The sequence below is a fragment of the Muntiacus reevesi genome, chromosome 8 (assembly GCF_963930625.1).
Source record: "Muntiacus reevesi chromosome 8, mMunRee1.1, whole genome shotgun sequence".
NCBI lineage: Eukaryota > Metazoa > Chordata > Mammalia > Artiodactyla > Cervidae > Muntiacus > Muntiacus reevesi.
The window spans coordinates 92,320,393-92,332,471 of record NC_089256.1 but is presented as its reverse complement, the minus strand read 5'-3'; the positions used below and the strand labels follow the sequence as shown (position 1 = coordinate 92,332,471).

The following is a 12,079-nucleotide window of genomic DNA, read 5'->3' as shown; positions in this document are numbered from 1 at the left end:
CACCCAAAGAAGACAGGGCCTTCTCTCTTGCTCCTCAGATCCTTCCAGAGGTTTGTGGGCGCCTGACAGATCTACGGCCCTGGACAATGGTTCCCAGGTTCACGATCCACCACCCTTAGTGCTCCACGGGAAACTCCTGTCCGCTTCCAGACCACATCTGGAAGAGGAGCTCCAGGTATGAAATGTACCTGCACCCCTTTCATAAACAGGTAAACCCCTTTTGGCACTGGGGAGGCGACCCCATGAATGGAATCAGAGTTAGTTCAGTGGGAAGGATGGATCCTGACGGTATTAACAGGTGTGACGAGCAGACGATAAAAGGCTATTGGTTGAAGTCTCTGTTTCTCGACACTGTTTAGACTTGATCAAGTGGGAACTGCAGCTAAACCTAGTCTAGACCCATATAGTGGTAAAACTTATATCTTAACCAGCAGTTGCACTTAAATCTTACTTTAACATTTTTTCATTTTTATTGATGGCTGTGCTGGGTCTTTGCTGCTGCGTGTGAGCTTACTCTCGTGGCTCACAGGCTTCTCACTGCAGTGCCTTCTCTTCTTGTGGCTCACGGGCTCAGGGGCACACAGGCTTCAGTGGCTGTGGCTCACGGGCTTAGGGGCTGAGGGACATGAGCTTAGTCCCGTGGTGTGCGGGATCTTCCCGGACCAGGGATCGAACCCGCGTCCCCGCGATGGCAGGTGGATTCTCAACCACTGGGCCACCAGGGAAGTCCAGATTTACCACTTTCTAACAGAACTTCTAGCAATCCAAGCCAGCTCTTTTGTGACTAAAATGTTTTTATCTTCCCCCCCAACATATCACTGAATGATCCCAGGCTATTTTCCAATTTATGGGTCTGTTAATTTTGCTTATTGACTTACCGATGTATCACCTGCTTCCTGTTCACCCACTATTTACTAGTAGATGAATAAATATTAGGTTTATCTGCAAAAGATGATTGCTCTCCACCATGTTACTTTTACTTTAATTAAGTCTTAACTGTGGAACTTAGAATTAAAAAATAATTCGAGAGATCTTGAAACCACTTAAGAAAAAAAATGTACATTTTAGACTTCATTCATTCTGGGTTGAATGACTTCTGTAATTTTTGACCAAGGCATTTCACATACTTTATTTACCTAAACTATTTCGATGGGGGTGCTTCTGGCTTTCTGAAACCTTACCTAGGCGGGGAAACAGGATGCTGTTGTTCTTCTGATGGCTGTCGGTCACTTTTGCTTACAGCGTGTTTGCAGCCACTGCTGGAGTGGCTGTGATTGGAACTCAAGGACCCAGGGTCTTGCGTGACCTTGGATTGAGCCTGCCTACCCTGGCACCTCTGAGTGGGTCTATAAAGCTGCCTGCCAAATAATCAGCCCTTGACTGTCACTACCAGTGGAGGAGTTCAGACTTGGGCAGCAGGAGCAATGACATCTCCTTTTGTGACTTCATCACAGTGCTCACCCCGCATCCGTCGGTCTAGCATCTTTCCTCTAAGAACCACAGCGGATTTTCATTAGATGGTACCTTCCTCACCTCTGCTATGAGTGCAGAGACATAATGAGCATAGTGCAGTCTTAGTTTCAGAGAGGACAGTATGAGAAGACAGTGTCACCCAGTACCTGAACTGTCAAACAGTGGTGAGGCTCAGCAAACACTGACGCTGAACTTTATACACTTTCTTCTGGAGAAGGCAATGCTAATGAAAACCTTGGGCTTAACAATCCTCCTTTTTGCCTAAGAAAAAGTCAACAGACCCCACGTGGCAGGGCTCTCTACTGAAGGTGACTCGGTGGGAGAATCCGGCCTCTTATGATCGCAGTCATGTGAGAACATCCAGCTCTTGGGAAGGTGTGTGCGTGCAAGTGTGCGTGTGTGCGCGCATACAAAGACTCCTTGGGGTGGCAGGGGTTTCTTTTTAATCTTGGAAGTGTTAAACAAAAGTTGACTTTTGACCAAGTATACCTCTCATCTGACCACAGATCGAGCTAGCAGGCAACACCGCCCCCCTCCCTCCCCGCACCCCCCCCCCCAGGACTTGGAGAACCAGTTTCGTGAGGTCCCTTCGCACCGTAAAGTAGACCAGACCGGAGTGAGAGGCTTTATGGACCTTGTCCAGCCTTCCTCAACACGCTCCTTCCTGCCAGCATCCCATCTGCGAGATCACATTCACCGCCCCCCCCCTTCAAATACTGCTGCATCCCTCTGGACGCTTTATTTCTCAGCGGCTACAAGTGAGCTCACGAGGAAGCTGGTGTGGTGGGGCTGCCAGATTTAGCAAATAAAAACACAAGCGGCTAGGACGTTCCAGGCAACTGTTTACCTGCTAGTCAGATTTAACCTGGCATCCTTGTTGCCCCTGGCAGCTTCAGGGGTGCCACTGCCGTCCCTCCAGAAGCTCCTGTGTGGGCCCGCAGTGGGCAGGAGACCACCTGAGCCAGGCGAGGGCGGCAGAAAAGACATCCCAGGGCGCCTTCGGGGTTTCTGCCCCAAGAGCCGTGTCACTCAGCATGTGGGAATCTCAATTCCCAGACCATGCATGGAACCCACAGCCCCTGAACTGGAAGCTCAGTGTTTTAAGCTCACTGGTCCACCAGGGACGTCCTCAAACTTACAAATTTCGAGCAGATTTCTTAGGGGGGATGTTAACCATGTCCTGTTTCCTTTACAAAGTAATTAGGAGGATAACACGAGACAATGTTCCCAGCTCGGGTAAACAATGTGTTCTACAAGCACTGGCCTCCCACAAGCCCCATCGGGATATCACGTCCCTTCCTTTCCTGCGGACACCCTGCTCATCCTCCCGAATACAGCTCTGACGCCACACCTGAGGGAGGCCTGCAGACCCCTCTGCTCCTCCTCCTCAGAAGGGCTCTGCTGGCACGTCTGTCTCCACAGTTAGACTCAGTTTCAGAAGGATGGGGTGGTAGGGGAGGCAGTGGTGGACTAGGCAGATTTTTTGTAGGAAGAGAGGGGCTGGGGCTGCAGGCATGGGTGCGTCTGATGAAACGTTAATGGGTAATCAGGAGAAGCCAACTCTGGCCTGATGTTACATGAGGGAGAAAAAGTAGGCACTAGCATTAAAGCAAAAGGATAACACCCCTTGCTGGTGATGCTGGAGAGAAATGGGCACTTGATTCTACGTGAAAAAGCAGTTTGGCTTTATGAGCAAAAGCTGATCTCTGCACATGCTCTTTGTTCCTACCATTCAACTTCTAGGAGTTTATCATTAGGAAATAATTATTTTCTTACGCACAGGGATTCAATTATATCAGTACTTTTTTTTTAAAAGCACAATAAGAAAAACAGAATGATTTAAATGACCACAAACAGGGGCTTGATTAAATAACTGATACATTCATAACCAACATCATGTTCCATAACATTCCACAGTTAATGGAATTGTAATACTATATAGTCATTAAACAGGATCTTAAGGAATATTTATCAGTGTGGAAAAGCAGTCACAATGTATTAGATGAAAAAATAGGTTATGAAATCGTGTGTGAATTTCCTGTTTTACCTGTTTTTCATTGTTGGGTTTTTTTGTTGTTGTTGCTGGTTTGTAAGTTTTGATGTAGAGGTAAGTTTGCAAGGACGTGTGCAAAAATGGTATAGTGGTTATTCTAGGTGGGCAGGATTAAAGAAAACAGTATCAAATTAAAATCTCCTGTATGTTCTACATTAAAAAAGGATCATAACTTTTAAAAACAAAATATATGCATTAAAAAAGTTCCCTAATCTAAGCAGGTTTTCCCTTATAAAAGCATTAAAGAAATTTTTTAAAACTCTCATCACTGAAAAACCAATGCCAGAGCCAAGTTACCTAGCTCTATGGAAACCCTGTAACACTAGGAATAGGAAAGAGAAGCTCGCTGGGAGAACTGGTAGGAGAAAAGAAAGATTCCTTTTTTTCTTTTTATGGCTTCCTTGATAGCTCCATTGGTAGAGAATTCCCCTGCAATGCAGGAGACCCTGGTTCGATTCCTGGGTCGGGAAGATCCCCTGGAGAAGGAATTGGCTACCCACTCCAGTATTCTTGGGCTTCCCTTGTGGCTCAGCTGGTAAAGACTCTGCCTGCAATGCGGGAGACCTGAGTTTGATCCCTGGGTTGGGAAGGTCCCCTGGAGAAGGGAAAGGCTACCCACTCCAGTATTCTGGCCTGGAGAATTCCATGGACTGTATAGTCCATGGGGTGGCAAAGAGTCAGACACGACTGAGCAACTGGACCTGACCCCAGACTCCACTCGTTTACTTTCTGTTAGTTTCTAACGGTGCGTGTTTATTTAGTTTTTACTTTGTGCTGGGCACTTCGCATGAATTACTACCACAATCATCACCCCCTTTTAGCAACGAGCCACGGAGGCTTGGAGAGGTCACCAACCAGTACAGTGAAGACAGACAGGACTGGGGCCAGGAGGCTCGAGTAGGGCCAGCCTTCGAAACTACCAGAGTTAAGAGGTGAAGGGGAGGAGGGGGAGAAGGAAATGAAGACACCACCTCCACTGATTCAAAGTTGTGAAACGGGGCCCAGGCCCACACGATTAATGCAGGTGTGCCTTCCACTCATCTCGGCAGCTAAACACTGGGAAGGGGTGACCTTTTATCTCATGGACACTGTACAGTACAAAAAGGATCACAGTAAAACTGTTACCCAACTGGCAATGAAAATACCCGTTTCGCAGTTTTTAAGAAAGAAATGGAGAATGGATGTGTGGGGCAAAGTTGATGAAATTCTGCTAGGGAATTTTCAGCATCTCTCGTGAGCTTTAGAAAGTATGCTAAGGTGAATGCTGGCATTCACTCTGGCACACGTGTACCTACTGCCTGCCCTTTTCAAAGAGTGAGGACCTTACGGGTGTGAATGAGAAATGCCATTTTTCACAAATTTTGTCAGACGCGCAAGTTGGACACTAAAGATACTTTACATTGAGGTCTTCCTATGGTCCTGTGTATACAGCACTTTATATGGGGCTTCCAAGAAAAAACAAAAAGGGCAATTCTAATCCATCCTAAGCCAGGGACTCTATAGGTCAGACCTGCTGTACCTTTTGGTTTTCGTCCATTCCCGCTGTACCAAACATCAATCCTAACTAACAATGATTTACTCTAGTTCCAGGACTTGGTGACCTGTGAAAAATCTTTGGCCAGCTCTGTGTAGAATCAGTATTAAACTTCTGAGTACCCTCTTCATGCATTCTAGTGCTTCTGTTCTTGATTTTACACTCAAAGGTTATCCACTGTCTTCTGGAAAATCTTGAGCCTCACCAGAAACACATGTCGACCCCAGTGCTTACCAGCACAAGCTTCTGTGAGCCAACCCGGTCAACTTCAGCCAGGAATGAGGGCGGAAGGGATAACTTCCAAGTCACTGATTTTGTCTTAGGGGAATTTTTGAGGTTCGGAAGAGATCCCTGAAATGGTTTTGGCAAATTGGCTCATCCCCTCAGACTGTTCGGTGACTGATCACCCATCACCTAGCAACCGCTCTGATCCCACCCACCTTCCATCTGCTTTGGTGACACACAAGTCCTTGCCAGCACTGCTAATCTGACCTGAGAGCACCCACCAGCTCAAGGCTATCTCTGTTCTTTTTAACTGATGAACAGACAGATCTAAGGAGCAAGTGACAGGACTGAGATCACAGAAAGCCAGGATGAGACCCCAGTTCTGTCTCCTGACTGGTGCCCCTTTTCTGTTCAACAGCTCACTAGATTCCCGAATTTTAGGGCAGAAAAAGATCATCATATAGTCATCTTGTCCAGCTCTTAAGACATTCAGGTGCAAAGAAACAGACTGACTTTGTACAAAGTGTCAAACATCTAGTCAGCAGGACAACAGCTCCCGTCTCCCAAAGGCCAGAATGCTGGCAGTTTCTCTCAGCAAAACAAAGATGACAAGGCAGTAAGCTGTAACAGTCAGGACTCAGGAGCTATCAGAACTCCAGAGTTCAGATGTTCTCAGAGTCAGATGAGAACTTCCAGGCTCACTGGATGCTTTCTGAAAGAACCAGGTTAGAGGTTGCACCCTGGGAGTTGGACTTTGGCCTACAGACACAGTTGGTTTGGCCTGCAAGTGCTGGCTTTACATGTGAATTTGGACAATGTTAAAAAAAAAATCGAGATATTTAACATTTAAAAAAATGCAGATTTGTGACTTTTCTCGAAAAAATCCAAAGATCTAGCACAGCTGCAATCACATTCCCATCCTGGCCAATCAGCCAGAGTTGAGTAAAAGCTGTGGTCCAACTCCCAGCCACCTCCACCGCCCCTGACGTCGCCTGAACCCTAAGGTCACATGCAGACGCCCCTCTCCCTTGCATGACCTGTCCCTGCCAGTGTTTAGGGTTTGTCCCCACTGGACTAGATCAGTCCACACATTTTAACTTCCAACTGGATTATCTGATCTGACTGTAAGAATTTTTTTTTTTTTTTGATGTGAAGCATTTTAAAGTCTTTACTGAATTTGTCACAATATTGTTTTTTCTTTTAATGTTGGTTTTTCGGCCCAGAGGCATGTAGAATTTTAGCTGCTCAGCCGGGGACTGAACCCACACCGTCTGCACTGGAAGACAAAGCCTAAACCACTGGACCATCGCGCAAGTCCCTCAGTTTTTTTTAAAGAATACAGACAACACTGTCACAATCCAACCACAGAGAAGTATCTGACGAGGCTTTCTAGTTCAGTATTTGGAGATAATGCTGCCAGAAACTTCTACAGAAGCCAAAGAAAAAAGTGGAAAGAAAATGTCGCACAGGGGGCTGGGGTGTGTGTGAGCATTTCCTATGGTTTTGGAGAGAGATAACTCTTTGCAACCCCATGGATTGTAGCCGCCGGGGGAATTCTCCAGGCAAGAATGCTGGAGCTGCTGGTCATCCCCTTCTGCGGGTATCTTTCTGACCCAGGGATCGAACCTGGGTCTTCTGCATTTCAGACAGATTCTTTTACCGTCTGAGCCACCAGGGAAGCCCCAGAGAAAAAGTAGAAAGAAAATGTCTGATCGTGAAAGAGGGCTGGAGTGGGTTTTAGCATTTCTCATGGTTTTGGAGAGAAATAGTTGGCTGATACTAAAATACACTGTTGAGTGGGGGACCCCAATGTGTCACCCTTCACTTCTCCCCCTACATCCACGCTCTCCAGAGATGATGGTGGGTTTGTGAGAAGGGGACAGGATGTCAGAACTTCTCAGGCATGGCACGAGCCATAGAATGGACTAAATGTACCCCAGGGGGCAGAGAGCCACACTCTGAGAGAGCGCCTTTTTAAAAAGGAGGTCTGAGCTCAGAGTGCAGGTGCTGGCAGGACGCTAGCCCTCGATTGTGTGACCCCTCCCCCCGACCATGCTTACGGAAGGAGGCTTTTTGGTAACTCAGACCCTGGTTCAGAGGGTAAAGCATCTGCCTGCAACGCGGGAGACCCAGATTTGATCCCTGGGTCGGGAAGATCCCCTGGAGAAGGAATCGGCAACCTACTCCAGTATTCTTGCCTGGAGAATCCCATGGACAGAGGAGCCTGGTAGCCTACACACAGTCCATGGGGCCGCAAAGAGTCGGACATGACTGAGCGACTTCACTTTCTTTCCACTTTGGGGCAAATGGAAGCATGAGCGATTCAGAGCTGGACTGAAGTCCCCCCAAATATTGGGTGTATAAGCTATTCCCTCTTGGCCCCTGATCTTCCCACCCCCCAAGCCCTACAAAATTCCTCCCAATAAACTTTATAGTCGGCAGCTATGTTGTCTCACGAGGATGTGTCCATCTGGTGACCTCATCCAGCTGGAAGATTTTGTTACTGATGTCAGCCTCAGGTTGTGATCTGGAGCCTCTGCGTATAACCTCAGACTCCAAATCAAAGGATGTGTGCCTTCAGGATGAAGGTTTATGGACTGGTCCACCGTGTGATCTCAAGTCACTTAACTCTTAACCTCTCTAGAGGCGCATGTTTCCTTGCCTGAGAATAAGAAAAGCAGACTCATAAAAGATAACCCACACAAAGGAGCTGGCATGCAGAGGGCCTCAGCAATCATTCCACAGAGCCGCTCTTCTTTTCATGGAGTTCTAGAAGCTGCAGGTCCTCAGGAGCTGAGCAGCCCAATCCCCTCATTACAGACGGGGACATCAGGCTCTCAGAGGCAGTCTCTCAGGCAAACAATGGCAGCACCAGGCAACCATGGAGAGCTGGCTTCTGGTATTTCACCCAACATGGGTTTTCTTCCCTAAGCCAGCCCACGAGAGACTCCGAGCAAGTGGGGACAAGGCCGCCCCTGTGACTTCCAGGAGCGAGCGAGAAGCACAGGGCTGGCTAAGCAGACCACTGAGCCGAAGTCTGCCACAGACCTCACCACTCTCTATTGATCTCAGCCTTCCCAACAAATATTATCTCAGTTGCTTGCTGGGCCTCTGTATCCATCCAAGTTTGATTTGTCCAGACTAACTGGCTGAGCTCCCCTGTCAATAGTCTGGATTACTGATCAAAGTTGAGGCGTGCATATTCCAGCTTTATAAATCGCACATGTATGTATTTACACAAGAGTGACACCCTCCCCCCCAGGTCACTTTCTAAGCTGGGTTCCTGGTCTGTAGGGGGATGGCTGACCTTGTTTAATTTCAGCTTGCAAAGCAATGGCTTTGTCTAACTGCAGTCTTACAGAATGGGACCTTTTTAGAAATCAGTGACATATACAGAAACACTGGATACCCTTGATTCCCAAGAGAACTCTTCTTCAAGACATATCAAATTAGGAAAGAATATATACTTCAGGAGGAACAAGAATTCTGGATTCTGAAAGTGAAACTTCACACTTCATATAGCATGTTATAACTGCCCCCATTCTCTAGGGAGCAAGCAACATAATGCTCTTATGATATTGCTTTAAAAAATATATTAGGGATAGCTTGTTCAGTCACTAAGTCATGTCCGACTCTTGTGACCCCATGGACTGTAGCCCACCAGGCTCCTCTGTCCATGGAATTTCCCCAGGCAAGAATACTGGAGTGGGTAGCCATTCCCTTCTCCAGGGGATGTTCCCCACCCAGGGATCAAACCCACATCTCCTGCATTGTCAGGCAGATAGGGACAGCTGACTGATATCAAATGCTCATTTGTAAAATGTTATTCATCTGAAGTCATTTCTTCTGTTAGCCACTGAAGGCCTAGGGGAAAGTGAAGGGCTGAGAAGATGGTTCCCCAGAAACCCTGTGGGGCATCCCCTACCTACTCACCCAGCTTCCACAAAATATCTCAAACCTCACATAGCCACTCTTATGTCACCAATCACCAAATCTTCCCTTGATCACTAGCTGCCTCCTTGTTCATGACCCTAAGAAAATTTTGAAACTGTTTTGTCTAAATTTAATGACAAACTACTACTGGGTTGGGTGCATTAGTAAGCATTACATGAGGTGGTTCAAAGCATGACAATTTATTAAGGTTGGCTGAAAACCCATAGCTCAGACACAATTTCAAACGCTTATTTGAATATGCTATTTTAAAACCTATTTGTGGCAGGGCACAGATCAAATTAAATCACTCATTTTACTGACATGTGTCCCAAGCTTCAGTTCTCTGGTGGATTATTTTTAATTTAAAAATAAGCCATTGCCCTATAAAAGTAAGCCGCAGCGAAGAGAAATCAATGCAAGAGAGCCTAAATGGCCCATGAGGTGCTTTACCAAAAAAACTCCAAAAATATTAATGACATTATTTCTAAGTTTAAAAAATGAACTGTATGGTAAAATTATAGGTTATAATGTGGTAATATAGATAGATATGTCTCTATCTGCTTCTGAAACTGCTCCTGAAGATTTTTACCCAAAAGATGTAAACTGATGTTACAGTATGACCACACAATGCAAAATTATGCAGCCATTTGAAATACAATGAGATAGAGGTAGGCTGCAGACATATAAAAATATGTGATGGACTTAAGTCAGCAAGCTGCAGAAGCCATTTTTGGAGAAAAACTTATGTGTGCATATATAAACCTTCCTGACATTAACATCTACCATTCTGTATTCAGCTGCGGAGAGTGTATTTATACATGGTTAGAAAAAACCCCATGCAGATGCATACTAAACCTAACATCGGTGGGAAAGGAGGCGAGACGTCTGGGTCTTTCACTTGTCTCAGTGATGTGGCCCCCCCCACCCACCTTTTTTTTTTCGCAAGAGCACTGGTAATTTTTTAACTAAACAAAAAATAAAGTGGTGGGCTTTAAAGAACTGTAACAACAGCTCCTGCGTGCCCTTCCAGTTAAATTCCCCATCAGCTCTCGTTTTCACCCCACTTTGTAAAATAACACAACTCCTCGGTCCTTGGAAGGCTAGGAGAGGGAAAGGCGTGGCTTACAAGGTTTTCTTGTTGTTGGAGGAAAACAGGCTGTAGGCGCCCTTTTTTTTTTTCTTTAAGCTACACTCCCGAGGGCTCCCACGTGTCAGGGGTGCGCAGAAGGCAGACACGGGGGGCAGGAGGAATCCAGTACCAGTCCTTCCAAGCCCAGTGCTGGCGAAGGGTCCGTTTAATTCGCTCCTTTCGCCCCTCCTCTCTCCCCCCCAGATAGTCAGCTTCTGGGTCCAAGTTTTCCTTCGGCGGCCCAGCTCTACCCAGGCTGAGTACACGTCTGCAGCGTACGCAGGCTCCGGGTGGGGACAGCGTGATCGCGTGCCAATCAGGCTGGGGTCAGTGATCGGGCAGCAGTCGGCCCAGGGCTGCTCCCAAAGTGGACAGGTGGCATGGGGGAGGGCGCAAACTTTTTCTCCCCCGTTAATAAGACAGAAGCCCACTGCCTCTCAGCGCCCGCGAATGAGCTGGGGGACACAGGAGTCCCGGGAGGTCGCTGGGCGGAGGTGCGTGGCTGGCAGCTGGGCTTACCTTGCAGGGAAACAGAACCGCCGAGGCCACCTTCTCCATAGCCAGGTTCCTGATGCTGGGCGTCAGGGCGCCGCGGCACGTCGGGCAGCAGCTCAACTTCTGGCGGCATTGGTTACACACCAGGTGCCCGGCCTGGCACTGCAGGATGGGGGGCAGGACATAGTCAAAGCACACCGGGCACTCGAAGAGCGAGGTCAGCTCGTGGTGCTGCGGAGACACCGGGCCAGCCCCGCCGCCGCCGCCGCCGCCGGGGCCCGAGATCACCGCCGCCGCGGCGGGCACCGCGGACGAGCCGGGGCCCGCAGCCGAGATGGTGGCGGCGGCCGGGGGCGCAGCCGGGGACGGAGCGTGCTGTGGCTGCGGCGGCGGCTGCTTGCTGCAGGGTTTGTTAGCGCTGGGGCCGGTGGAGGACGGGCGGCTCATCGCGCTCCGAACCAACCATGGAACTGCGGGCGCCTGCCTGCCGCGGGGCCGCCGGGGTCAAGGCGGTGCGCGCCCCGCGGGCGGCGGGCTCCGGGGCAACGCCACCGCGCCCGGCCCGGGACCGAGCAGCGGAGACGATCGGCGCCGGGCAGGATGGGGGGCCGGACCGCGCTGACGATCTCCTCGGTCCCCGGCGCTCCGAACACCCCTCCGCGTCCCCAAACTCCTCCTCCCGGCGGCGTCGCGGCCCCGAAGCCGAGCGGTGCGCAGAACCCCGGCCCACCCGCTCCCGGAGCGGCCGCTGACGCAAGCCCCGGGGGCGCGCGCGGACGTGACGCCTGGACACGTGTGCGGCCGCCCAGGCGCGCGGGGACTGGCAGAACCACCCGGAGCTGGAGCTCCGGCTCCGCCCGACTCCAGCTGGCAGCGCTGGGGACCGCCTAGCGCCGGCGCTTCCTGCCCGGGCTGCGGGCCCGGCCCGCGCCAGTGAGCATGCCCGGCTCGCCGCTGCCGCCGCGCGGGGTCTCCTTTTCCGGGCCGCGGAGGGGGCCGCCCTTCGGCGAGGCGTCGCCGGAGTTCCGTGGCCACACCCCGGGGAGTCACGCCGACGCGTTCCGCGGGCGCAAGCCGGAGGACAACTTCAGGCGGGGCGGGGCGGGACGCGGGTGCCCAGGGACCGGTCGCAAAAGGCCGAGAGGGTTCTCTTCGCCGGCTTGAGTCAGCAGCGCGAGGGGGAGGCGTGACCGCGGCCAGGGCGGCTCTTAGGCTGGAGCGCGGGGTCAGGACCCAG

General features: G+C 49.9%; 1 protein-coding gene across 1 annotated transcript in view; it reads right to left on the bottom strand.

The window, feature by feature from the left end:
- SIAH2 (siah E3 ubiquitin protein ligase 2) overlaps window positions 1–11,690 on the bottom strand; it is a 20,931-nt gene extending 9,241 nt beyond the window's left edge. Inside the window, exon 1 of the mRNA XM_065942507.1 lies at window positions 10,867–11,690. Within this exon, the coding sequence (XP_065798579.1) occupies window positions 10,867–11,289 (423 nt within the window). The 5' untranslated portion in view covers window positions 11,290–11,690. The remainder of the gene's footprint in view (window positions 1–10,866) is intronic.
- Window positions 11,691–12,079: the final 389 nt, after the last annotated feature.